Below are 25,248 nucleotides of genomic sequence, written 5' to 3' on the forward strand. Positions count from 1 at the left end.
AAGCCCGATCGGCCTGGCTATATCAAAACAGGAGATGACACAACTCACTTGATTTGGCAGATCGAAAATGTCCCATTCGGGAACTATGGCAAACAAACTTACCTCAAAAATGTCTTGCATATCCCAACCATCACGAAAAATCGGTCGGCCAGATAGTAGAAGAAGGCATGCAAGTGTGGTTCAATAATGAAGGGTGCTTCATTGAAAAAGACGATCAAATCATAGCGCATGGTCGTCGAGAAGGCCAAATGTTCATCCTCAAGTCTCGAGTCGAGCGATGTGAAGTCTACCATGTTCGCAAACACCATCAAAGTCGAACCGACTTGAAACTATGGCACAAGCGAAACGGCCACATTAATCTCCAAAATCTTAAAAGGATGCAGTCGAAAGGAGTCATAATCGGACTTCCAACATTTACCAAGAAGGAGATTACGGGTGTATGTGAAGCCTGCCAATTCGGCAAACAACACCGACAACCATTCCCAAAAGAAGGTAATGTGAGCAAAGGGATCCTAGATGTCATACATTTAGATCTATGGGGACCAATACATACTATGTCACGTTTATCGACGACTTCTGAAGGTAGGTCTGGATCTATCCGATGCGACAAAAAAGTGAAAGGTTTAAAAACGAAGTTGAAAAAGGCATAAGTTGACATGTCTGATGCCTTCCATCCGATGGAGAAAAGGAGTATTTCTCGGACAATTTTACGGTGAACCTCCGAAAGGAAGGAATTCGACGAGAATTCTCATGCCGACACACACCTCAGCAAAACGGAATAGCCAAAAGAAAGAATCGGCACATAATAGAGGTGGCAAGGGCCATGATGAATGAGAAGAACCTACCGAAATTGTATTGGGCAGAAGCGGCTTACACAATCGTCTATCTCATGAACAAATGTACAACCTCTGGGGTACACGACGTAACCCCTCATGAGAAGTTCTTCGGAAAGAAGCCGGATCTATCACATATCTGGATATTCGGCTCGATCACATACGTGCATATTCCCGAGGAGAAGCGACAAAAGCTCGACCCAAAGTCAGAGAAATGTATCCTCATAGGGTACTCACTCGAACAACAGGGGTACAAATGTTACAATCCTTCTACCCAAAAAGTTCGAGTAAATCGAGACGTCATTTTCAACTAGTCAGCATCCTGGTATGACCTAGAGACGACTCTGATTTTGACTCTAGCCGACCCGGAATCGGTTGAAGATGAATTTCGACTCGAACACATGTTTGAAGAAAGTATGATTACGGCATGGCTTAGTGGACTGTTGGGGACAAGGCCGTCAATGTGGAAGTGCAAGCAACATTCGTGATGAAGAAGAACTTGTGTATGCACATAAAACAAAATAGACACACAAAGAAAGAGAGAGAGAGAGGGAGAGGCACAAACCAATGTTATATTCCAATAGCAACAGTTACAAAGAATGACAACCAACCTTAACTAAAGGTTACAAAGTCACTTTATATGGTGACTATCTTAGGGTCACTTTATATATGTTATTTACAGAAATAGCCCAAACTTGGGTTGTCCAAAGGGACAGTGTGAATACAGCCATTATACACTCGTATTTGACACTCCCCCGTAATGGGCGTATACATGGGTTATCTAAAAAATTACAGGTATATACAAGGTTTATCAGACAGATTGGTTTTGTTAGAGTCGGCAAGATCTGAAGACAAAAGACCGAACCGGTCGGGTCGGAAGAGCTGAAGCCGATCCTCAAAGAACCGATGTCGGTGGTCAGAAACCATCCTGTGTTGTGTGTCTGACTTTAACCAGAATAATTTTTCGTTACACCCATCTGGTGCCGAAGGGACCGGAAACGATCCGTCGAAAGACACTTGGTCATTCCATCTGCGACATTATCGGTTGTGGATATCTTCTCTAGACCGATTTTCCCTAAAATGACGCAGTCCCGAACGAAGTGATATCGAACGTAGATATGCTTGGAGGCGTTGTGGTGAACCAGATTCTTTGACAAAGCAACAACACCCTGATTGTTGCTGTAGACAATTGGAGCCGAGTCGGAGTCGACTTGTCGAAACGTGTGCGCCAGCCAACCGAGCCACAAGGCTTCTTTTGCCACGTCGGACGCAGCTACATATTCTACTTCGGTCGTTGAGGTGGTTGTGCACTCCTAGAGTTTCGACTTCCACGAGATTGCTCCATTGTTGAATTTGAAGCAATATCTGGTTGTTGATTTCCGACTGTCCACGTAGTTGGCGAAGTCCAAGTCAGTGTAACCGACTACGCCTGGGGTTGAGTTCGGGCCAAAAAGAATGACGTGGTCTTTTGTGCCAACTAGATATCGGAACACATCCTTGACTGTGTTCCAGTGTGATCGGCCTGGGTTGTGCATGAATCTGTTGATGACTCCTACGGCGTGAGAAATATCAGGCCATGTCGCGACCATCGCGTACATAAGGGAGCCGACTGTCGGTGCACACGGTACCGACTTCATATCTTCCCCCTCCGGACTGGATGTCGGGCAGTCTCGCTAAGTCAGCCGAAGGTTAATGGGGAGTGGGGTCGAAGCAGACTTGGCCAAGTGCATGTTGAAGCGTTCAAAGACACGTCTGATGTAGTCAGTTTGAGACAAGAAAAGTTGTCGTTTATCGCGATGTCGACTAATCTTCATACCAAGTATGTGTCTTGCCAGACCGAGGTCCTTCATGGCAAACTTCAACCACAGTCTCCGAACGAGTCCGGTGAGCTCGCCGGCATATCGACCGGAGAGTAGCATGTCGTCCACGTAAATGATGAGGAAGACGGGAGACCCGTCTTGAGTTGTTTTGGTGAAGAGACAGTGGTCCTCATCGCTCTTGGAGAAGCCAACTGACTAGATGAAGTCGTCGAACTTCTTGTACCACTGTCGGGGTGCCTGTTTCAGGCCGTATAGACTCTTCCTGAGTCGGCAGACTAGATGTTCCTAACCGGATGCCACAAAGCCTTTCGGTTGCTCCATATAGATTTCCTCCTGTAGGTCACCGTAGAGGAATGTCGCTTTTACATCTAGCTGAACCAGCTCCAAGTTGTCAGCGCCCACGACGCTGAGCATCAAACAAAGGGTTGTCATTTTCACCACTGGTGAAAAGATTTCGTCGAAGTCAACGCCATATTCTTGTCAAAATCCCGTCGCAACTAATCTGGCCTTGTACTTTGGGGTGGTCGAGTCAGACGTCTCTTTTAGTCGATAGACCCATTTACATGGAAGAGCACGTCGATTCGTCGGTAATTCGACCAAGTCCCAAGTCTTGTTTGCCCGAATGGAGTGCATTTCCAACTCCATCGCCAGATGCCATGTGGCTAAATCGGCAGATGTTGATGCTCCTTCGTAAGATGTTGGTTCGCCAGCGTCGGTAAAGAAAATTCCGGGAGAGCACCTCTCCGAAGGTTGCGACAGTCTCTCGGATCTACGAGGTATGACTGGACTAGTTGCACCAGGTGTTGATGTCGGATGGTTGGGAGCCGAGCCATTCAACTGTGCCGAATCGGTGGATTCGGTGCGAGAGTTGTGGGTTACCCGTGAAACCGATCTCATGTTGTGGGTTGGGTTGTCATGAAGGGTTGGCACTTCGGAAAATATTACCCTTCGGACTTCAATAGGCTTTTCGGCCGTTTTATGCATAGCCGACTCGTTGAACACGACGTCCGAACTTTGGACGATTTGTCTATGCTCGGGGTCCCAGAGTCGGTATCTGATCTCGCCATCAGATCCATATCCAAGAGGTCTACTTGGGGACATATTTATTATGTGTACTACCCTAAGTAGAGCCTCCGCCCAAAAGCCATCCGACAGTCCAGAGTGTTGGAGCATGGATACTATGCGTTCTTGAATCGTCTGATTCAGCGTTTAGCAATTCCATTCTGCTCCGGACTATAGGGTGCCGTATATTCACGTCGAATGCCGCGATCCCGACAAAATTTGACGAATTCTTCAGATTTGAATTCCCCTCTGTTGTCGGTTCGGAGACATTTCAGTTTCCGACCGGTCTGATTTTTTACCATTGCAAACCATTTAGAGAAGATCGAGAACACCCGATCTTTGGTTCTGATGGGGTAAGCCCACACCTTCCGAGTCGAGTCGTCAATAAAACTGACGAAGTACGAAGCACCATCAAGAGACTGATGTGGCATCGGGCCACAGACGTCTGAATGGACCAAATCGAGGGGACTCGATTCTCTTGGTGTTGATGTCAGGTGTGATGTGGCTACCTGTTTGCCGTACTGGCAATGCTCGTAGAATTGGTGATCCAAGAAGGAGAGTTTGGGGATGTAACCGGCTCTGGATAGGTGCGTTATGCCGACCTTGCTGAGGTGTCCAAGTCGTCTGTGCCATAACGATGACACGGGGATATCAACCAAAAATAAGTCACCCTCTTTGAGTGTGACATATAAAGGATACAAGGAATGTACCTTTGGTCCTCGAGGAAGCAGGAGGTTCCCTTTGTGGAGTGTCCACCCTCCTGATGAGAATACGGCACGGATGCCGCCTTCGTCAAGTTGTCCGACTGAGATCAAGGGTCTTGAGAGGTCAGGAACGTGTCGGACGTTGTGTAGTACGAGTGTAGAGCCGCCTGGAAGGTTGAGCTCTACGATGCCAATCCCGATTATAGCACAGTGTTGCGAGTTTCCGACTCGAACTGAGTCGGAGTGCCGGTCCGAGTATTGCCAAAACTGAGATCGGTGAGGTGTCACATGATATGATGCGCCCGAGTCCAGGATCCATGTGCTCGATTCCTCGGTCGTAAGCAGAACTTCTGATTCGAGTCGGTTCTCTATGGACAATATGTTCGGGTCGGTCGTCAAAATTTTGGCTGAAGAGCCGATGTAGTTGACCTCCTCATGCCGGCTACTCTTCTTATCCGCTCTTTGAGCTTTGTCGGTTTTTGCTTTGAGTGCCCGGCAGTCGGCTTTGATGTGTCCCGGTTTCTTGCAGTAGTTGCAGATTCGGTTGTCTCGGGACTTGCTCCGGCTTCACTGATTGTTCGGCGGTCAGGAAGAACTTCTTCCCCGGTTGTTCGATCGGTCGGTCAAACCTTGTACTACGTAAGCTTCATTTGCCGAGTCTTTGGCAAAAGACTTTCTCCAAGCTGCTTCAGTCAGGATTGCGCTCGTGACTTCGGAGTACTTAATGGTAGTTGTTGAAGCATTGCACATGGTTGTAACGAAAGTTTCCCATGAAGAGAGGAGACTACTCATGAGTATCATTGGTCTGAGTTCATCCTCGATTACCGTCCCCTGAGACGAGATTTGGGAGCTTATGCTTTCATACTCATTGAGGTGTGCCTGAACCGAATCGGATTCTTTCATCCGCAAGTTGTAGAGGTGCCAGATTAGATACATCTTCGTTGCACCGCGACCTTCTTTTCATACGTTTCCGACATTGTTTTCCAAAGTTCAAAAGTTGTCATGCATGATTGCACTGTGGAGTACACTGACTCCGACAAGTGCATCCGAATCGTGGCGTGGACAATTCTGTCCAGCTTTAGCCACTTGTTTGCCTTGTATGCTTCTGGAGGATTTTCATTCTCAATCGGGTCTATCTAACCCTTGACTATGAGATAGTCCTACATTTGTTCATTCCAGAAGTTGAAGTTCGAACCGTCGAACCTCCTTAGACTCATCTCTGATGAGCCCAATGTTGATGCCATCTGCTTCGGTTTCGGTTGGTAAGACTCGGTTCGGAGTTGACTACGAACCTTAGTGGGGTGCAGCTGGTCGGCTCACCCGATATCGTTCTAGTCGGTTTTGAACCCGAGTTGGTTTGGTTTCGGATACTTGTTGCTGAACTTGCTCGAAGTGACTCCGATAACTTGAGGGACAGAACCGGCTGTTGGTCTTCCCGAATGTTGCCGAGTCGGAGTGAGCCCGGTTAGCTTCTGATTGTATGCCGAATACCGATTACAAAAAACTGATCGTTTGGGCCGATTCTGCTTCGGATGACTGTAGCGATGAGAGGGACGGATCCAACTGATCCTCCCGAATGTCGATCAGCCGAGTGAAGCACGAATTTGGTTGTTACTTGGAGACCAATCTGCAGCGGGTGGTTACAGCAAGCGGGTGAATAGCGTCCGGTGACCTATTCGGATGTTGTTTAACCGAATGAAGCACGATTGGGTTGGTTGTTGCTCAAGGAGATCCCCTCAAGCGGTTACAATCACAGGAACAGAGTACAGCCGACTGGCTTACTCCAAATTGTGATTTAATACAGTGAGATGCGAGCTTTTTGTTTTTCTTCTCCCTTCTCTATTCTTCAAAGAAAACGAAAATGGAATGTTGTGTGGTGTACTATGACGGCCGGCAATGGGTTGAAGAACCTCCAACGTTGTGATGCCAAATGTTGGGGACAAGGCCGTCAATGCGGAAGTGCAAGCAACATTCGTGATGAAGAAGAACCTGGGTATGCGCATAAAACAAGATAGACACATAGAGAGAGAGAGAGAGAGACACACACACACACACAAACCAATGTTATATTCCAATAGCAACAGTTACAAAGAATGACAACCAACCTCAACTAAAGGTTACAAAGTCACTTTATATAATGACTATCTTAGGGCAACTGCCCTTTATGCTATTTACAGAAATAGCCCAAACTTGGGTTGTCCAAAGGGACAGTGTGAATACGGCCATTATACACTCGTATTCGACATGGACCACATGAGCCCCTGAGTGACCAAAGCACATCTCAGCTAAGTCTGAAACTCGACAAAAGGAAGGCCAAGATGTCGGAATACGAAGATCCAATCGACAACGAGTCAACTCACTCCCTGACAATGAGTTCGAAGGCCTAGACATCCCAATCATCCGGACGAATGGAGCGAAGAAAGCCTTAGACTCTACAAACAAGAAGCCTTAGACTCTACAACCCAGTTATCTGATTCGGCTACGATGAGTATATATGGCATACCACTATGCCTTTATGATGAAGGTGGCGACTGTCCGAGAACCAGAAACCTTTTCCGAGGCAGCCAAGGATCCGCGATGGATCAAAGTTGTTACTCCTGGGCTGGACTAGCCACTAACACAGGGTGTCCTTCCGGATCACTTCACCAAAGGGGTGGTTGCGGGGTAAGGATTCGACTCCGATTTGATCGTAACCGGCACTTCCAGATCGATTCCGAATAGACAATCACATATGGTTGATTACACACGTAAGATAAAGACAATAAGCACAACACAGAATTGACAGATACACAATAGTAACAAACCTCTCTTATACTAGTTCCACTCCCATATACATCGTTCTTCGGATCCTTTTATAGGTATCCGATTATGTTTACAAAACGGTGCCAAACCGGCAACCAGCTACAAACCGATCCGGATCCGGATCGATACATCCTTTCCGGGTTTGCCCATTCCTATTATCCTTAAATACTAATTTTTAATAATTACGAAACCGGCTCTCCCCCTAACTACTTTTCATACTCTAGCCACCGGCCAACAAAAGCGATGAATGAAGAAATGTAGGCTTTAAACAAAAACGAGACATGGGATCTTGTTCCCCATTCTACAGACAAGAAAGTGATCGGTTGAATATGGATATATAAGGTAAAATACAATGCCGACGTCTCGGTAAATTGCTACAAGGCACGACTCGTAGCTAAGGGATACACTCAAACGCACAGAATCAATTATGAGGAGACCTTTGCCCTAGTGGCAAAGATGATGACTGTTCGATGGTCATCGCTCTTGCAGCTGCACAAGGGTGGCATCTCCACCAAATGGATGTGAAGAATGCCTTCCTGCAAGGCGAATTAGAAGAGGAAGTCTTCATGATTCAACCACTAGGTTTTGAATCGAGTAAACACCTGAAAGCAGTCAGCCAACTCAAGAAGCCTTTATACAACCTCAAGCAAGCCCCGCGTGCTTGGCATTCGAAGATCACCCAGTATCAGCACCAAATCGGCTTCCAAATGTCAAAATCAAACAACTCCCTATACATCCGAAATGAGTCACACAACTCGATGGTCATCAGTTTGTACGTGCTAGATGATATGGTCATCAGAGGAAAGGATCTCGCCGAGATCAATAAGGTCAAATCATTCCTAACCGGCAGATTTGAAATGACAGATATGCACGAGCTCCATTTCTTCCTCGATATCAAAGTAATTCGAACACCAATCGGGATATTGATCTCTCAATAGCACTACATCCTCAACTTATTCTACAAGTTCGGATTGACAGAGTGCAAACCTGTGTCTACCCCTCTCGATCGAAAGCTCAAACTCAATGCCGATTCGGGAATAGAAGAGTGTGAGTCGACTCAGTATCGTCAACTGATCGGTGGCCTCATCTATCTAACCATCACAAGACCCGACCTCAGCTATTTGGTTGGCCTACTTAGCCAATTCATGCAGAATCCTCGAAATGTTGATCTCGATTGCGCTAAGAGGGTACTTAGGTACGTCTGTGGGACGATGGACGATCACTCAGCTCGAAGCGTACACGAACGTAGACTGGGCCGACTATAAGGCCGATAGACGATCGACTTTTGGATTCGTCTTCTCCCTTGGCAGTGTAGAGATCTCCTAGAGCAGCAAAAAGCAACCGACAGTCGCACTTTCGAGTATAGAGGCAGAATACAGGGGTACGGCAGTCGCCGCATGCGAGGCCGTCTGGCTAAAGCACATATTGAAGCATCTAGGCATTCTCATCAAGGATCTGATTCTCCTCTACTGCAACAACACGCACACACTCAGCATATTGAAGTGCACTATCCCTTCAACCGAGAGCACGTTCAGGCTGGAGATGTTGATTTACAACACATCAGCTTGAATCTTTAGGTAGCCAACATCTTCACAAAAACCCTAGGGGTCGACAAGCTGCGACAGTTAGCAACAAACCTTGGCCTCTCGATCACTGACCAGCTGCACTTGAGGGGGAGTACCGAAAAACAATAGTAATTTTCGATGTCGAACAACAGTCGATCAGTCAATCGAAGCCAACCAAAGGAGTCAAAGTATGATAACAATCAAGCCGAGCGCCGAACAAGGAGCACGAAGTAATCGAGTAGTTGAAAGCCGAACACCGAAACAACTCGAAAGTCGAAGCCGATTCAGCCGAATCGAAGGTTTTTTGAAGATCGAACCGAACCAACGTTTCAACATCCAGAAGTTGTGTTCGAGGGGTTTGTTGAGAATCGAACTCAACTTCCCATAGAGACAATGTTCACACTAGCCAGTGGACATCATACTAGGCTAGATTTGTAATTAGTAGAAAGGGCACTTCTTGTAGACTAGTTGGTATTTAAACCAACTCTTTGTAACTTAGTTCCTGTTGGATGTAATCTATCCTTTTATGAATATGTCTTCTTGCTCAAGCTCTCTCTCTCACTCTCTCACTCGGTCTTGCCTTATGTGCACTCACACACCCACACATAGCTCGCTTCCATTGCACAACACCATCTACGTCTCTCCTTATTAACAATCTCAATATAGGTCAATAAGCTTCCTGATAAGGAGGTTATGGGTGACTTGAACCCATACCCTCCTAAGAGAGATATTCATATTATACATAAAAATATTATAATTTACTTTATTGTAACTTTGATATTGTGACCCTACAAATATCCAAAGGGTATCATGATGGGCTATAAATTTCCAATGGGCAAATGCTACTCGTATATTAAACAAGACATATTGTATTGTTAGAAACATTCTAGTTCAACACTAGTCTTTAGTGAATAGTTTAGTTCTCACTCTTGTACATTTTTTGTGGATGGGTGTTGATCAATCATTATAGGTTCCTATTGAATGGGTTTGTATCATAGACTTTATATTGGATGTCGAGTGTTGAGTGTTGCATGCCAGTCCAAACAAGGACATGACCATCATGATATCATGGCACCCACGAAGAACCTATGCCCACTCCGTTCATGGAACTCAGACCCCCGCCACCCGCCACCCACATTGAAGTTATGTTGTGTGATGATATTGATGTTAGTCCAGGTATTGCCACACACCCTACATCTCCACTCATCGTCGCCTCAACCATTGCCACCAAAACCCATGCTTCATTGCCAAGACTCATAATTGATGACACTACCTTGACATGTCTTCACAAGATGCTCCAATGTTGAAGCACCATTCCTCATTCCCCCACTTAAACACAACTGGCTTAGGATACCACAACACACGCTACTGATATGATAATAGTACTATTGGCCACCCCTTTACCAATCCATACATAAGCTCTTGCAATCTTGCCTATTGTCAATGCAATCAACAAAGTGGTTACATCGCTCCAATCCATACATAAGCTCTTGCAATCTTGCCTATTGTCAATGCAATCAACAAAGTGGTTACATCGCTCCAACATAAGCTAGACACCCTAGTTTACGCCTACATGAAACATCAACACTCATACAAGAGATGCACATGTAGAATGCAGATCTCACATGCCAACTCAAATCTACAAGAAATGACCTCAGACTAACAACTTTGGCCACTTCAATGCAACCACATTGAGTCGGAACTAAGAAAGCCAACTTACTCACATTAAAACCACATGTGAACAAGCCAATCACATTGAACAACAGGGCAATACCAAATAGCAAACTATTATTGCTCAATGGGCCAATGAACATTGTACAAGTGCTCACACTCATAGCAAATTAAACAAAACTTGTACACACTAAGAAAAGTCTTTGTTGAGAATCAAGCTCAACTTGGTCTAGTGTGTGAACTCACCTTGAGAGTGAATAGACACTCCAACGGTCAAGAGTCACCATTATGTCACCTCCTTGTATTCTAGCATTTAGTATGAGTCATAGAATCATATTCTATGACACATAACTTATGAGCTTTCACATTCCCCATGCTCCATGAGTCTTGTAGTTAATGAAGAGAGAGGGTGACTATATAAAGCACCCTCCTCCCACCTTGTATTTAGTTCTCCTCCCACCTTGTATTTAGTTGAGTCTTTCTCCTTTGTTAATATAATCTACCTTGCGTATACTTTGTCTGTGTCTTACTCCTTGTCTCTCTCACTCTCTCTCTCTCTCTCTCATACACACACAGTTCACACCTATTCCACTACACAAGAATCATACCTGATTCTTTACATGGTATCAGAGCGATTTGGTAGCTCGATCTAGCCCATTCGCCTCATCGTGATCGTGTGTTGTGCTCTACGTCGACGACCAAGAACCGGCTCATCGCTATCGTAGCTTTGCTACATAGCTCCCATTCGAAGAGAAGAAGAAGAAGAAGAAGAATCGACATAATGAATACTCAAATGGGGAGCGCTCTCCCGACCGAGAAGTTGGATCGAAACAACTTCGCATCTTGGGAGTACAAGATGCACCAATACCTTGTCGGACAAGGCTATTGGAGCTACATCAAAGGAGAGCACGAAGACCGACCCGCCGAAGCGGCTCCCAGATACGCGACATGGGAGCAAGCCACAAGCCGCGTGATGTATTGCTTGGCGACATGTGTTCACGATCACATGCTCAGCTACATTCGCGAAGCCAAGACGCCGAAGGAGGCATGGGAAAATCTACGAAAGATTTTCGCGGTGAACACAACCGCAAGAAGGCTTCAACTCCGCCAAGAGTTGAACAACATTCAACAAAGTGACATGACCATCACGACATACACCTTGAAGATCAAGGAGCTTTGTGACTCGCTCGGCTCGATAAGCGTAAGTATAGATGATGATGAGATGGTGCAAATATGCCTCGGCGGCCTCGCACCACGGTTCGGCGCGATGCAAACCGCCGTTCTAACAAGGGAGAAATCTCCCTCCTTCTTCAAGCTCCAATCAATGCTATTGGTCGAAGAAAACCACATGCGTACAAGGAGCAATGAGTCGGAAGGCCACATTCTCTACACGCACTCGAACGGAGGAAGAGGACGCGAACGAGCGAGAGGCCGATTCGGCCAAGGACAAGGCGGACGAGGTCCGACCTACGACAACAAGTCCCAATTTCGGCCGCAAAACGGAAGCCAACGAGGAACCTTCGCAAGAAGGGGGAGCTTCCACTCCGGCCTAAGCCGTCAAAACGCAACCGAATGCGGATATTGCGGAAAGCTCGGCCACCACGAAGAAGAGTGTCAAAAGAAGATGCGTGAATCAGCTTCCACAAGCCGACAACTCACAAATTATGCGCACAATTCCGACTACGAAGAGTATAGCGGAATGTACGGGCACAACTCCGACTACGAAGATCGTGGCGGAATGTATGCACACAACTCCGACCGTGGTGGAATGTTCATGATGAAACATAGAGCAAACTCTATGTCCGCCTCTACCTCAACTAATGCCTCCGGTCCGGAAGACGTATGGTTCGTCGATTCCGGTGCCTTGAACCATATGACATCGCATCAAGAATTGTTCAGAGAACTTCGAGAGTCGGACCGACCCGGCTATGTTGAAACCGGAGACGACACTATGCACCCGATTCGGCACATCGGCAATGTTCCGTTGTCGCGAAAATACGACGAGGATACGTGAACTTTGAGGCAAGACCCTGAGGCCTCCGACCGGAAGATATCAAATACGTATGTTTATATTAAACAATTAATGGAAAATGAGAAAGATTGACAAATTTCATTAATAAATAGAAAAAAAAGATTACAATTAATCCCAAGATCGGAATTATAAAAGTTTAGCTTATGGAGATTACTAGATTAATAGATTAGAAGAAACTAAATATGGATTCAATAGAAATTTTGGGTCTTTGGCTTCTCTAAGAGATTATGGTTTACCAGTTCAATAGTTTCCGTATGGAAAATTAGGGTTTTTGGCTTCCGTAGGGAAAATTAGGGTTTTTTGGCTTCCGTAGGGAAAATTAGTGTTTTTGGTTTCCGTAAGGAAATTAGGGTTTTTGAGAGATATGGCTTCGATGAGATAAGAGAGCTAAGAAGGAAAATAAAATAAAAATTATGGAGAGAGAGTATGAGTGTAAAAAAAAATGGAAAAATTATATGGAGTTCTCCTGTTGATCATATGCATCTCCACTTTTTGTTGCATGGCCTCTAATTTTAGTTACATCTATTTTTAGTTTCCGGCCAGTTTCCGGTTTTTGGGAACTTAACCACCATCATACATCAAGACAAAGTGGCCAAAGTGCTCTTAGCACAAATGAAAATGAGGGGTCTGAAAGTGCTTATATACCCGAGCATTTGATCGTGAACACACAAGGCAAAGCAATATGAGACTCGACTTGTTGCTTGCTGCCAAGTTGGGAAGTCTCCGTGTGTCGGCTTTGGTGGTACCTCGTTTACTCCTTCCACGTAACTCCAATAACCATGGCCTAGTAGGTACTAATGCATCTTATACGACCAAGATTCATAGTTGCTCCTATCTAGCTTTTCTGACGGCAGTGAGCTACCAATTCCTCTATCCATGTTCCTGTGAATCTTGTCCGGAGATTAAAGGCTTGTCTGTGTTGAAAACGCTTGTCGACAACAGAGGATATTCAACCCTCGTCCTCTGATACCATGTAAAGAGTTTCGTATGCAGAAGCTTATGAACAACACAGTCGGCTTAGTCATAGTTAGGTAAAACACAAAGAAAAGCAGAAATACAGTAAGCGAGAACGGGAGAGACAAAGAGAGCAGAAGATAAAAAACTTAGATTCAAAATAATACTCTCTATATACACAAGTGTGCTCAGAGAGCACTTTTATACAAGCCCTCACAACGGGTTGACACAAGTATCGTCAGTACTTGAATGCTCATAAAGAGCCTACGACACTAACTCCCTAAAATATTCCTAATACTAAGACTAGGAATATAGACTTCTTCAACCCATCGGCCTTTAGCCGATCTGGCTCATGTTGAGCTTGTCTCTCAACACCAAGACTACATCCCCTATGCCAACAGCCTCTGTCACACCCTGGTTGGCCATTTTGACCTTACCAAAGTCACCACCGGTATATGACTCAAACATCTCCCGATATAGGGTAATGTGATACGAGGCTCCCGAGTCAATGACCCAATCGGTTTGTTGACATGCTAAACTATCACAAGGATCATCTCAAACAATAATAATATAGCCATCACATGTGGCTGTTATAAGGTCATTTTTCTTGTCGTTAGTGGTTCCATTCTTCTAGTCCCTCTTCTTCTTCCTACAATCTCTTTTGTAGTGATTTGGACCACCACAATAACGACATGAGAAATCTTTCTTGAAGTCTTTCCTACTTCTAGATTTTGACCTCCCCTCAACATTACTTCGGTGATCTTGTGAACCCCCGAGTATGGCTTCTTTCTCTATTGGGGTTGTTTTCTGTGACCAAGGATTTATGGTCATTTAAGTTGGACTCATGCTCCTTTCATCGTGCTTCTTTATGTAGAAGACTCGACTTAAGCATGTCCAATGTCAACTCTTTTTGTTGTGTTGTAGTCCCAAGTGTCACAACAAGGGTTTCCCAATTATCTAGGAAAGAGCCTAACAATAACAAGGTCAACACCTCATTTGCTAGAGGTAATATAAAGAGAGAGTTTGATTTATTAGTCCTTGAAACGTATTTAGATGCTCTGGCATACTAGAGCCATCTTGATATCTAAGTCTTACAAGTTTCCTAAACACGGATACTCTATTTAAGGCATTTTTGGTTTGAAACATATTCTTGATTTTCCTCCATAACTCGTTTGCTTTGGTTTCATCATCGAAGTTGTTATATGGACTCATGTCTATAAAACAGTGTATGTATGTTGTTGTTTTTAGATGCATTGCTTCCCAAGTCAATTCATCTATTTTATCCGGTTTGCCCTCACCATATTGTACGAGCAAACACAAATCCTTACATAACAGCATGTCCCTCATTTTGGACTTCCATATGAGATAGTTGGATCTAGTTAGCTTAATCATCCCACCTAATGATTCATCCATATTCCAAATTTTGCGAAGGGTATGAACCACAACCCTGATACCACTTGTTAGGAATATGGGACTAAATCGGGATGAGCTTTAGACTTCCAACACGATATAAGATAGACACAACGGAAACAAAAATCAGAGTACACCAAATTTTAATGTGGAAACCCCAAATAGGGAAAAACCACGGGAACTGTAGGTTCTAAATAGCTTCACTATGTTCTAAGTACAACTGAATACAACCTCCAAACAACTTGACTATGTTTTGAATACAATTGAATTTGCAAGGCTTTAATCTTGCTTATGATGAACTAAGTGATGCAAGAATTGTTCACTTGAAAGGTATGTTTGTTATCAGACTACACATTCCTATAGAAGCAACTTTAGATGTCAAGGATGCGGAGAGAGGTAAACACAAGTCTTATTTCAGTGTCATACAAGTTGCATTGTGTGTATACATGTATTTTTCTAAGAATGTGAATGAAGGTGAAAGAGTGACAATTATGGTCATTGTGATTGATGTCCATGGTAGAGCAAACCTCGTGATGGTAGGTTTAGTACTTCCACTCTAAAATATAGATTTTGTGTTTGGATTCTTTCATTGTTTAAAAATCGCGTTCACATCTCCAAGTTTTGATTCTAGAAATCTATAGTAAAATCTGTAATTCATTTTCAAATTAAGTTCATGTACCAATACCATGGTTGTAACTTCAGATATGTACACAAGAGAGTAAAATTCAACAAATTAAATTCTGTTAATTATGTTTATTTGACCACACTTATTGCATGGTTTTTTTGGTTATATGGCTACATCAATATCGATGAGTTGGGAGTTCCTTGGAGTATTGTTTTGAATATGACATCGAGAAACTGGGACGCCATACGCAATAGATAAAGGCATGTACCAATCAACAAACTTACATTCACGTAAAAACCAAATTAAAATTCAAAAGTTCCAATTTTAAAAACAATTATTGAAAAAAAGTTTCAAAAAGTTTATTTCATTTTTTTTATCGTAACACATAAAAATGCATCAAGAATGGCATCACACACTGATAATACATAAGCGATGCAATTAGTGATGCCCATAGCAACGTGTTTTTGTTGGTAAGCCCCTATTCTATATAAATATTAGTTGTTTCAGCTGACATTTTGGTTGTGAACAAGAGCGTGAGTAGAGAATGTGAGTTGAAGAGTCGGAAAATACATTGAGAGTGAGTTTCGGAGAGTGTGAGCAAGTTGAACAACAAAAGTGTGAGTATGAGCGCGAGAGAGAGAGCATCAATTCAACAAACATTGGTCTTTGTAGGGTGTTGCTTGCAACGCTTCAACAAAAGTTGCACTACAATGCGCATGCTTTGTTGTGTGACATACAAATAATGTCACACAATGATGTCATTGTTGCATAGTGTGAGCATTTGTTTTGTCGATAATTGTGTCATATAGAGACAATATGGAAATAGAGCAATAAACAACGTGTTTTTGGGTTGCTAACGCCCTATTTTGGAGTAGTGTAGCTAGGTTAGAATATATGGTTGGGTTAGTTTGGCCAGATTATATAATTATAGCTGGTTAGAATATGGTTACCACATTAGAAGATCATCAAGTTAGAAAATATTAACCGGGTTCGAAATAAGATGCCTACGTTTGCACTTTTTCAAGCCAACTTTGATTTAATGGTTCAAATTTCACACGAATCCCGATGCAAACTTCAAACCGTCCAAGGCACATATCACCTCGCTACCCCTAATTATTATCTAGTTACAACTTACATATAAACATGAGTGATTTTGCATGGATTGGTGAGTGTGGTTTACAAATTCAAAGAATTATAATAGTTATGTAGTTTGCATGAACCTTCAACATGTACTCCAGAACCCTCTACATCGCATGCTTTTATTTGGGAGTGATCTGGTCTCAAGATGTAGCAACATGTATGATGTTTGAATATTGACTTCAACATAGATGTTACACTATTCCCCACACATTTGATTCACATGCGAGGTTAGATATAGTTATGACAATGCACACATATGAGATGGTGCTATCAACCAAACAATTAGTAGTAAAAAAATCTTTGAATTGTTTAGGTTGCGCAAGTGAGATGTAGATATTGTTCCTTTTCCACAATGTAGACATACCGACCCTAAGGAAATATTTAGTGTCCCCACTAAACCTGTAATTGGAAAAACTTTGAAGTTCTTTCTTAGCAACTTGTAGCTTGGTTCATTCTTTAAGAGATTACACCTACTACAATGAAGGGGCTTATCAATGTCTCGTTTCTTTACAAAATGTTCCGCAAAGAAATGCAAAAGGTGGGTGTCACTAATATGTTGCTTATTGATGCTTGCAAAATGTATGCAATGTTTGCACACTTGAACACGTCACATAACAATTTTTTTATAAAACGTGTCCCTATGCAATGACCTTTTCAATTTCATTAAAATAAATATAAGGAAACGTGCAATTCATAATGTGAAATGCACAATAATCCCTCTTTTCTTATTTCTATTTCCCTACTGCGATCGAGATGCAATGAGCAGAGTGATGTTTTCAAAGATCGAATGTGATTCATCTTGATTTCGAACTACATGGTCTTTACACATATTAAAGTATCTCAAACAAATGCTTTCATTTTATAGGCAAAAACAAATCATTACAACATAACATCTAGGTTTCAATGGTTTAGTTTAAAGTCATAGCTTAAATTATCTAGGATAACTTACACCCTATAACATTAAGGTTGTCAAGCAAAGGCTTGAACAATGGGTTTTGTTGTTATGGCCATTATAAATTTCTTCATAAGTTAGTTAGAGATTATGCACACTAATTGGTCACTTGTGAGAATTTCTTTACATCTTTGATATTTTCACATTTCCACAATCCAAAGTATGAAGATAATCACATCACTCTCGTCTTGGTAAGCAAACCGAGTTTTTGGAATACCCACAATCTAATCTCTAGCAAATCAGAACTATGATGTTGAATGTGGTGCTTTGTAGGTTGACATCATGAGCAATTTATTTATTTATTTCCAAAAAAAACTCTTTCCATTAGTTATAAAATTTTACAGATGAGATTAGTATATACAAATCCCTATAGGGACACGATAGGTCCATCTTATGTGGATGCCCATCGACTCAATAAAGGGGGAGGACGACCATTGTTGGATGAAGGCTAGTCGTTGTCTTTCAGCTCCATCGAAGTCACCCTTGAGGCCATCATATTGGCTCTTTAGAGTGGCTACCACTTAACTCCATATCTCTTGCATTAACACTATTGGTTGCACGGTTTGGTTAGAAAAGACCCGTCTACACCGTTGTTTCCATAGAATCCAAAGAATTATTGGGCTGGCCAATTCCAACACCTCTTGAGATTTGTCATTAAGAGGAGTGGAGTGGACATTGCCGCTGGAGGAGAAAAAGACCTCTTGTGCTTGTATCACCAAAGTCATCCCCTCCTCTTGATGCTCATAATTGCCAATTGCGGTCTGCCATAATAGCCAATATATATTTCCCCACTTGATTGAGCCTTGCACCTGGCATAATTGCAACAAGCGGCCAACCCCCCGCCATATTCGATGGGATCTCCATAACACTCTTCTCCTTTTTTATTCCCCTCGCTCTTTTAATTTTTTGGTTTCCCGTGTATTTCTTCTCTCTCTCTCTCTCTCTTCCTCTATCTTTCTTGCTTTTATATCCTCTTTTCTCTCTCTCTCTCTCTCTCTCTCTCTCTCTTCCTCTATCTTTCTTGCTTTTATATCCTCTTTTCTCTCTCTCTCTCTCTCTCTCTCTCTCCTACCTCTACCCCTCCCTTTACTTAATTACAACCCTACCCCTACCCCTACCCCTACCTAGCTCACACCAAGTGTATCAAATGATTTGGTTGCGCTCAAATCGTTCTTGGTGATCTTTTCACTTCACCCCCACTTTGTCAATTTACCCCCGCTACCCCCCCCCCCCCCCTTACCTTCCTAAATTACTTTTCCTAAATTACCCTCCTACCCTTCCCCTTAATTTTTTCAAAATTACCTTTCTACTCCACTCCTCCCACTTTTTCCTATTACCACCCTACCCCTCCCCTAAACCCCCCCCTCATTTCTTAAAAACTAAACACCTTACCCCCACCTCTCCTCTCTCTAAATCTTTTCCCTTTTATTTCTCTCTCACACTTAAGCTATCACTTCTCCCTCTCTTAGTTTTTCCTTCTCTCTCAAAATCTTTTCCTATCCTATTTTATCCCCCTTTCTATTTTTGTTTTTCTACCCTCACCCATGTTTTACTTTTTCTTACCCTACCCCTCCCCATCCTCTTCCTAAATCAATAGCCTTCATCTTTATCTTTTCCTCTTTCCCCACATTTGTCTCTCTCCCTTACCTCTCTCCTCCTTCCTTTCTCTCTCTTACTTTGTCTAGTTTACACACGCATCTCTCTCCTCTCTCGCTAGTTCCCACCCTTGATCTTCGTAGATCTACTGACTCCCCTTATGTCTCTACTCATTCCCCCCCCCCCCCCCCCCTCTCTCTCTCTCTCTCCTCTTTCCTTCCCTTCTTATCATCTCACATATTTTCCTTATTTCCCCCTCTCTCTTGAGTCTTAACTGGCCTTTTAATATTTCCCCTCTTATTACATTTCATTATCCTAACTCTCCCTTTTCTTCCTCTCTCTTGAGTCTTAACTGCCCTTTTAATATTTCCCCTCTTATTACATTTCATATCCTAACTCTCCCTTTTCTTCTTATCCCTCTTTTACATTATAACCTCTTTTTACTTATACCCAAACCCCCCCCTTGTCACATTAAAACCCATAATCTCCTTTTTCTTCTTCTCCAAATCTTCCCCTTTTCAAATCATATCCATAAGAACACACCCCCACTCCATATTGTCTTTTCTCTAAAGCCTCTCCTAAAACTCCTTATATAAACCTATCCACCCTTAATGGTCATTTTCGCACTAATGAGCCCCGTAGGGGGCGAAACTACTTTGCTCATGATCATATCCCCATATAATTTCTTTTCCAATCTTAATGATAATTAGTAATAGCTTTGCTCTTAATCACTCTCTCTCTCTCTTAACATGTTAGTAACATTTGTTTTAGTCTTTTTAAGTAATACTTAATGAGTAGCCCTCTCTCCCTTTCTCACTATATTTTTAGATTTTTTAGTTATATTTAAGTTTTTAATCACTATAGTAATTTAAGTTATCAAGGTTTAATCTCTCTCTATCTCGTGCTCTCTAAGCCATGCACCAAAGACACACCATTCGCACTCCTTGTCAACGATTGTATGATCAACATAACTCATAAAGTCATAGCTTAAATTATCTAGGATAACTTATACCCTATAACATTAAGGTTGTCGAGCCAAGGCTTGAACAATGGGTTTTGTTGTTATGGCCATTATAAATTTCTTCATAAGTTAAGTTAGAGATGATGCACACTAATTGGTCACTTGTGAGAATTTCTTTACATCTTTGATATTTTCACAATTCCACAATCCAAAGTATGAAGATAATCACATCACTCTCATCTTTGTAAGCAAACCAAGTTTTTGGAATACCCACAATCTAATCTCTAGCAAATCAGAACTATGATGTTGAATGTGGTGCTTTGTAGATTGACATCATGAGCAATTGATTTGATGTTTTGTGCATTCAAATTAATTTCATAATTTTTCTTGGGTGTGCATTACTTTGGTTATAAAGAATTTACTTACTTCATTTGAATGGCCAAATGTTTTAGAACACAGAGAAAGACAGCAAAGGTAGCCTAGATTGGGATCATGATTCACCCCATTGGTGGTTTAATATAACTTTCATGAAGCATTCAATTCAAATATGGGAAAGAGAAAGACAGCAAAGGTAGCCTAGATTGGGATCATGATTCACCCCATTGGTGGTTTAATATAACTTTCATGAAGCATTCAATTCAAATATGGGAACCTTCAAATGAATTTCAAACATGATGTATTTTTAATAAATATTAATATCATTGTTATGCCTTAATGATTCAATTGGTCAAATACTATGCCACAAAAAGACTTGGTCGGTCATCATGAGAAATCATTGTCATTCTATGAGCCCAAGATTCAATTCACAAGATCAACAAATATATAAAACACATAATGCAACAGTTTGGGAACTTGGAAGTGTTTATATTGGATTGAATATAAGCATAACATCGTTGCAGTTGATAGATATTGGAGGAAAACGTCTAAAGAGTCAAATCAGTTATGAATCCAATATTTGATCTGAGACGCTTTTTGGAGCTACGAAAGTACCAGCATTCCATGAGAGCAAAGTTACCCGCATGTCAAGGATAATGAGACTCTCTGTCATTTATTTGTTTTATTTTAAAAAACAGATTATTCATAAGTTACGAACATGGTAATATTTGGTTCTCAAAAGCAAGTTGTGGATCTTTAGGCGAATGGTTTGCAATGATGAGTAAGTAAACGACGAAGAAATGTAGAATGCAGTGAGTTGTTGTTTTCGTGCTCTCGAACAGAAAAAGGAGAGGATGAAGGATCGATTGGCTAGGTTACACACTCTTTCCCTGAAATTCCAATCGGGAGCCGGCAAAGACGAAGGATTTGGTATGTATAGCCGAATGTGTATGTGTGTGTGTGTGTAGGTAAAGTAGGATGGGGGTGGTAAAGCAGTTGATGTGGGTGGTTGGGAGATCCTGCCATCAAAATAAGAGCGTGTTCCAAAAAAAGAACGTGTTCAAAAGAACAAGTCAGACCCATCCATCCCATCATGTATGTAGAAGTTGTACATACATATATATATATATATAGATAGATAGATAGATAGATAGAGAGTTTATGTATGTATGCATGCTTTTTTTCTCAATCATCATCATCATTGTCGTCATCGTGAGTGAATGAGTCGTCGTCATTCATTCGATCGTAAAGAGGAGGAGGACTCAGGAGGATGAGGAAAAGGAAAGGGAAGGGAAGGGACTTTCTTAGTGTCTTACCTTTGGCCGCGTGGGAACATAACATACATACATACATACATACGCACGCTGCAACCAAAATCTCACTCACTCACTCACTCACTCAATATGTTTATATGTATGTATGTATGTATCCAATAATCCAAACCTCTAAAAACGAAAGGAAGAAAAAGAGAGAGAAATAAAAAGGCCATCGATGACGTGGCGGCCCTCGCCCGCTGCTACCACGCACGCTTCGAGTGCCTGCGGGCGCTGGCGCGTGCCCTGCCCCTTCTCCCGCCCCTCCTGACCAATCGCGCCTCCCCACGTCAGCCAGAAACTGGCCACATCAGCAGTCCCTGCTGGAAAAGCACAGCCACGTCGGCATCCCCCCCCCCCCTTCTTGTAAAATAAATAAATAAATATAACGCACCCAGAAAAACCACCCCCGCCCCCCCCCTCCCTTCCTTCCTCTCTGCGTCTCCATAACTTCAATCCTTCTGCACGTTTTCTCTCTGATCCTCCATCTCCATCTCCATCTCTCTGTTCTCTCTCTGCCTCTGCCTCTGCCTCTGCCTCTGTCTGTGTATACCCCACCTCGCTTCCCTTCAGTCGCAGCAGAGGGGTGGATTGACCTTCCCCCACCTCCTCCTGCTCACGCAGTCAAAAGGGAAATTTACTCTTCCATCCGTCGAATCACACACACACACACACACAGAGTTAATTATTCTGCTTCCATTCATCGATTCCGAAGGTCTCCAAAATTTCTTGCTCGTTCGTTGGGTTCCCTCCTCATCGGAATAACCCCGAGTCAGGGTTTGCTGAGAGTGCTTTCCTTCTCCTCATCTCTGTTATATCAAACTCGTCGAAATATAATACCAAATCATGTCAGAATCTCTTCTCCATCAATATGGATCTTCCACGATGGGGATGTCTTCTGTTTCTTGTCATTACCACATCAAACCTCGTCAGTCTTCTCCTTGCTCGTTCTGCTTCATTCCGAATTCTTCAAAAGGTAGTAACTGTCTGACGTCTCTAATTCTTTTTTCTTTTCTTTTTTGTATTTTTAATACATTCATGCTTCTCCAAATCGTTGATTGCGAACACGATGGCATAGTTATTTTTCATTGTTATATTCTATCTTCATTATGGCTTATCCCCTTTGGTTTCGGTATCTGCTCAGGATTGAAAAACTGTATAGCTTTGCACACTACTCCCAATGTTTCTCCTGGACGAACTAATGCACTGGCCACTGTGCGTCAGATGACCTCCTGGAAGTCTGGCTATGCCCAAAGCGATGCTTTGGCTATGTTCAAAAAGTATGAGAATGACGCAAAGAATGTTAACATCCAAGATGCCAGGTCTCCTGATCGATGGATGGAAGAATTTGCATGCGATGTAAGCTTTTGTTTTCCCTCGTCTTTACTAACACACACACACACACACACAATCATATAGTAATAGTGCCCTGCAGTAGCGTTAGTTTCAAGCTCTGTATTTACTGTTTGTACATAGTCCTAGCTAGTTAAATTATGATCGTCAGAAACGTATTGCGGTCTCCTAGCCATCTCCTTCATGGTCATTAAATGTCTCTTTCTCTTTTTTCCGCAGATCGTGAGGAACATAAATGAAGCTCCGTTCTTGCACATGCTATTTGATTCGGACGGCAACAAGACAACGGAGTTATCTCAGAGACATAGAGTGAGTCCTTCTGCTGAGGATGATCTTACCAGTGCAGACGAGAAATGGAAAGGTATGAAAGATTGTGTGAGCAAAGCTGCACCTGATGGAATGATTCTGGTTCATCATCTGGATGATGAATCTATTTTGGATCGCGGCTTCTATCTTGGATCATCAATATTGGATAAGACAAAGGTTAAAACAAATTCTGATGATACGGAAACGAAACAAAGATACGAAAGTATTGGTAATAGTAGTGGTAAAACAGATTTTTGGGGGATTTTAGTTCTTGGAAAAACCATAACGAGAAGTGCATGCTATATACTGAAGACAACCTCGGTAGCATCATCTTTTGGCACCATTACGGGATTCTGCTTGACCAAAGCTAAGTGTTTTGGGCCTTCTTGGCATGATCAGATGCAAAACAGTTGGTTGTTAGATGCTGAAAAACGCCAGGATGATAGGTAGGTACGGTGACATGACATCTCGGCAATGGTTGCATGACATCTCGGCAATGATTATTTGATGAACTGGCAAATGATTATATTTTGAATTTGGGACAACCAAATGATCAATTGGCTATGACTATATGCTGAATTGGCAAAGGTGATATCATATGATTCGGCATTGATGTCGTTGATGGATGAAAAACATCATGGGATGTTGTTTATCACGTGATTTGTATTTTTTTGGAAGTCCCTCCAAGGTATACATATGGGGGGTCTTATAGAGAAACAAAATCCATACAGAAGTGAAATCTTACATGTAATATGATTCTGGTTTAATGTAAATACAAACAATTGCTGTCCATATTGATAAAGTGGAAGGTATTGCTTTGCTCAAACCAAAATCCATACAGAAGTGAAATCTTACACGTATATGATTCTGGTTTAATGTAAATAGAAACAATTGCTCTCCATATTTATAAGTGGAAAGTATTGCTTTGCCCAAACCAACCACAATCTTCTTTATTCTTATATGCATGAAAGTACGCTGAATATGTAAACTATGACAGTTTATCGTAGTGCCAACCATTCTAGTGGATGATTAGTGGGACTAGTAACACGCAAGAATCTAATTTATCCAAGTATTCCCTGATATTCTAAATCTATTCTGAAGCGTGGTTTTTGCCCCCCTCTCATTGACAAGGGTAGGACATGTGGGTGTGTTGTAGCTTCATTACGGATTTTTGAAATTTGGCAAATACTTTCTCAAGAGTTTTGTGTTCCGTGACGCAATTTATTCATAGATTAAGTGTCATAGGTCAATGGCAGTTCCATGAGCTCAATTGATCATCAGAGTTCCACAGCCTATTAACATTTGTCAAATGAAAGCAATCTGTTGTACATATATTCAATTACCAAATTCAGTTATGAGTAGGAAAAGATGAAGGGCGAGGGAAAGGTTGAAAAGGTGTCTTTGTGTTTGGCGTGTCTCCATTTTTTCAGTACATATATGAAGGCCAATAAAGTCATAAGTGGGATAGTTCTTTCTCAGTTAACCTTAGCACTATATGAAGGCAAAGGTCTTCCTTTCTTATGTAACTTCAATATAGGATATACAATCTTTGGATAGTCTTCTAGATGTGATCTTGTCCATCCCGTACTATCAAGAAGTCCTCTTAAGTTCTCAAGGGTTCTTGGGAATTTGCCATTTATCACTAATTTGGCTATAGCAAGATCAAGATTTACACCTTGTGATTAGGTTATCATTCACAAAATCCTAAAGAGGTAATTGTTGATTTGCATCAGTTTTTCCTGGAAAATGTGCTATGGGCTTCTCATCTCCACAC

The 25,248-nt window shown here is 42.3% G+C and overlaps 1 protein-coding gene across 1 annotated transcript; it reads left to right on the plus strand.

Annotated features, from left to right (window-relative positions):
• The first annotated feature begins 22,389 nt into the window (after window positions 1–22,389).
• On the plus strand, window positions 22,390–24,264 carry LOC147854584 (uncharacterized). Its single transcript, XM_087331260.1, has 3 exons — window positions 22,390–22,791; window positions 22,960–23,174; window positions 23,388–24,264. The coding sequence occupies exons 1-3, from the start codon at window positions 22,662–22,664 to the stop codon at window positions 23,922–23,924; spliced, it is 882 nt and encodes a 293-aa protein (XP_087187386.1). The 5' UTR covers window positions 22,390–22,661; the 3' UTR covers window positions 23,925–24,264.
• Window positions 24,265–25,248: the final 984 nt, after the last annotated feature.

This window comes from Azolla caroliniana, unplaced genomic scaffold (assembly GCF_043228905.1).
Source record: "Azolla caroliniana isolate FFs.n. ecotype wild unplaced genomic scaffold, voAzoCaro1.0.p SCAF_15, whole genome shotgun sequence".
In the NCBI taxonomy this organism is placed as follows: Eukaryota; Viridiplantae; Streptophyta; class Polypodiopsida; order Salviniales; family Salviniaceae; genus Azolla; species Azolla caroliniana.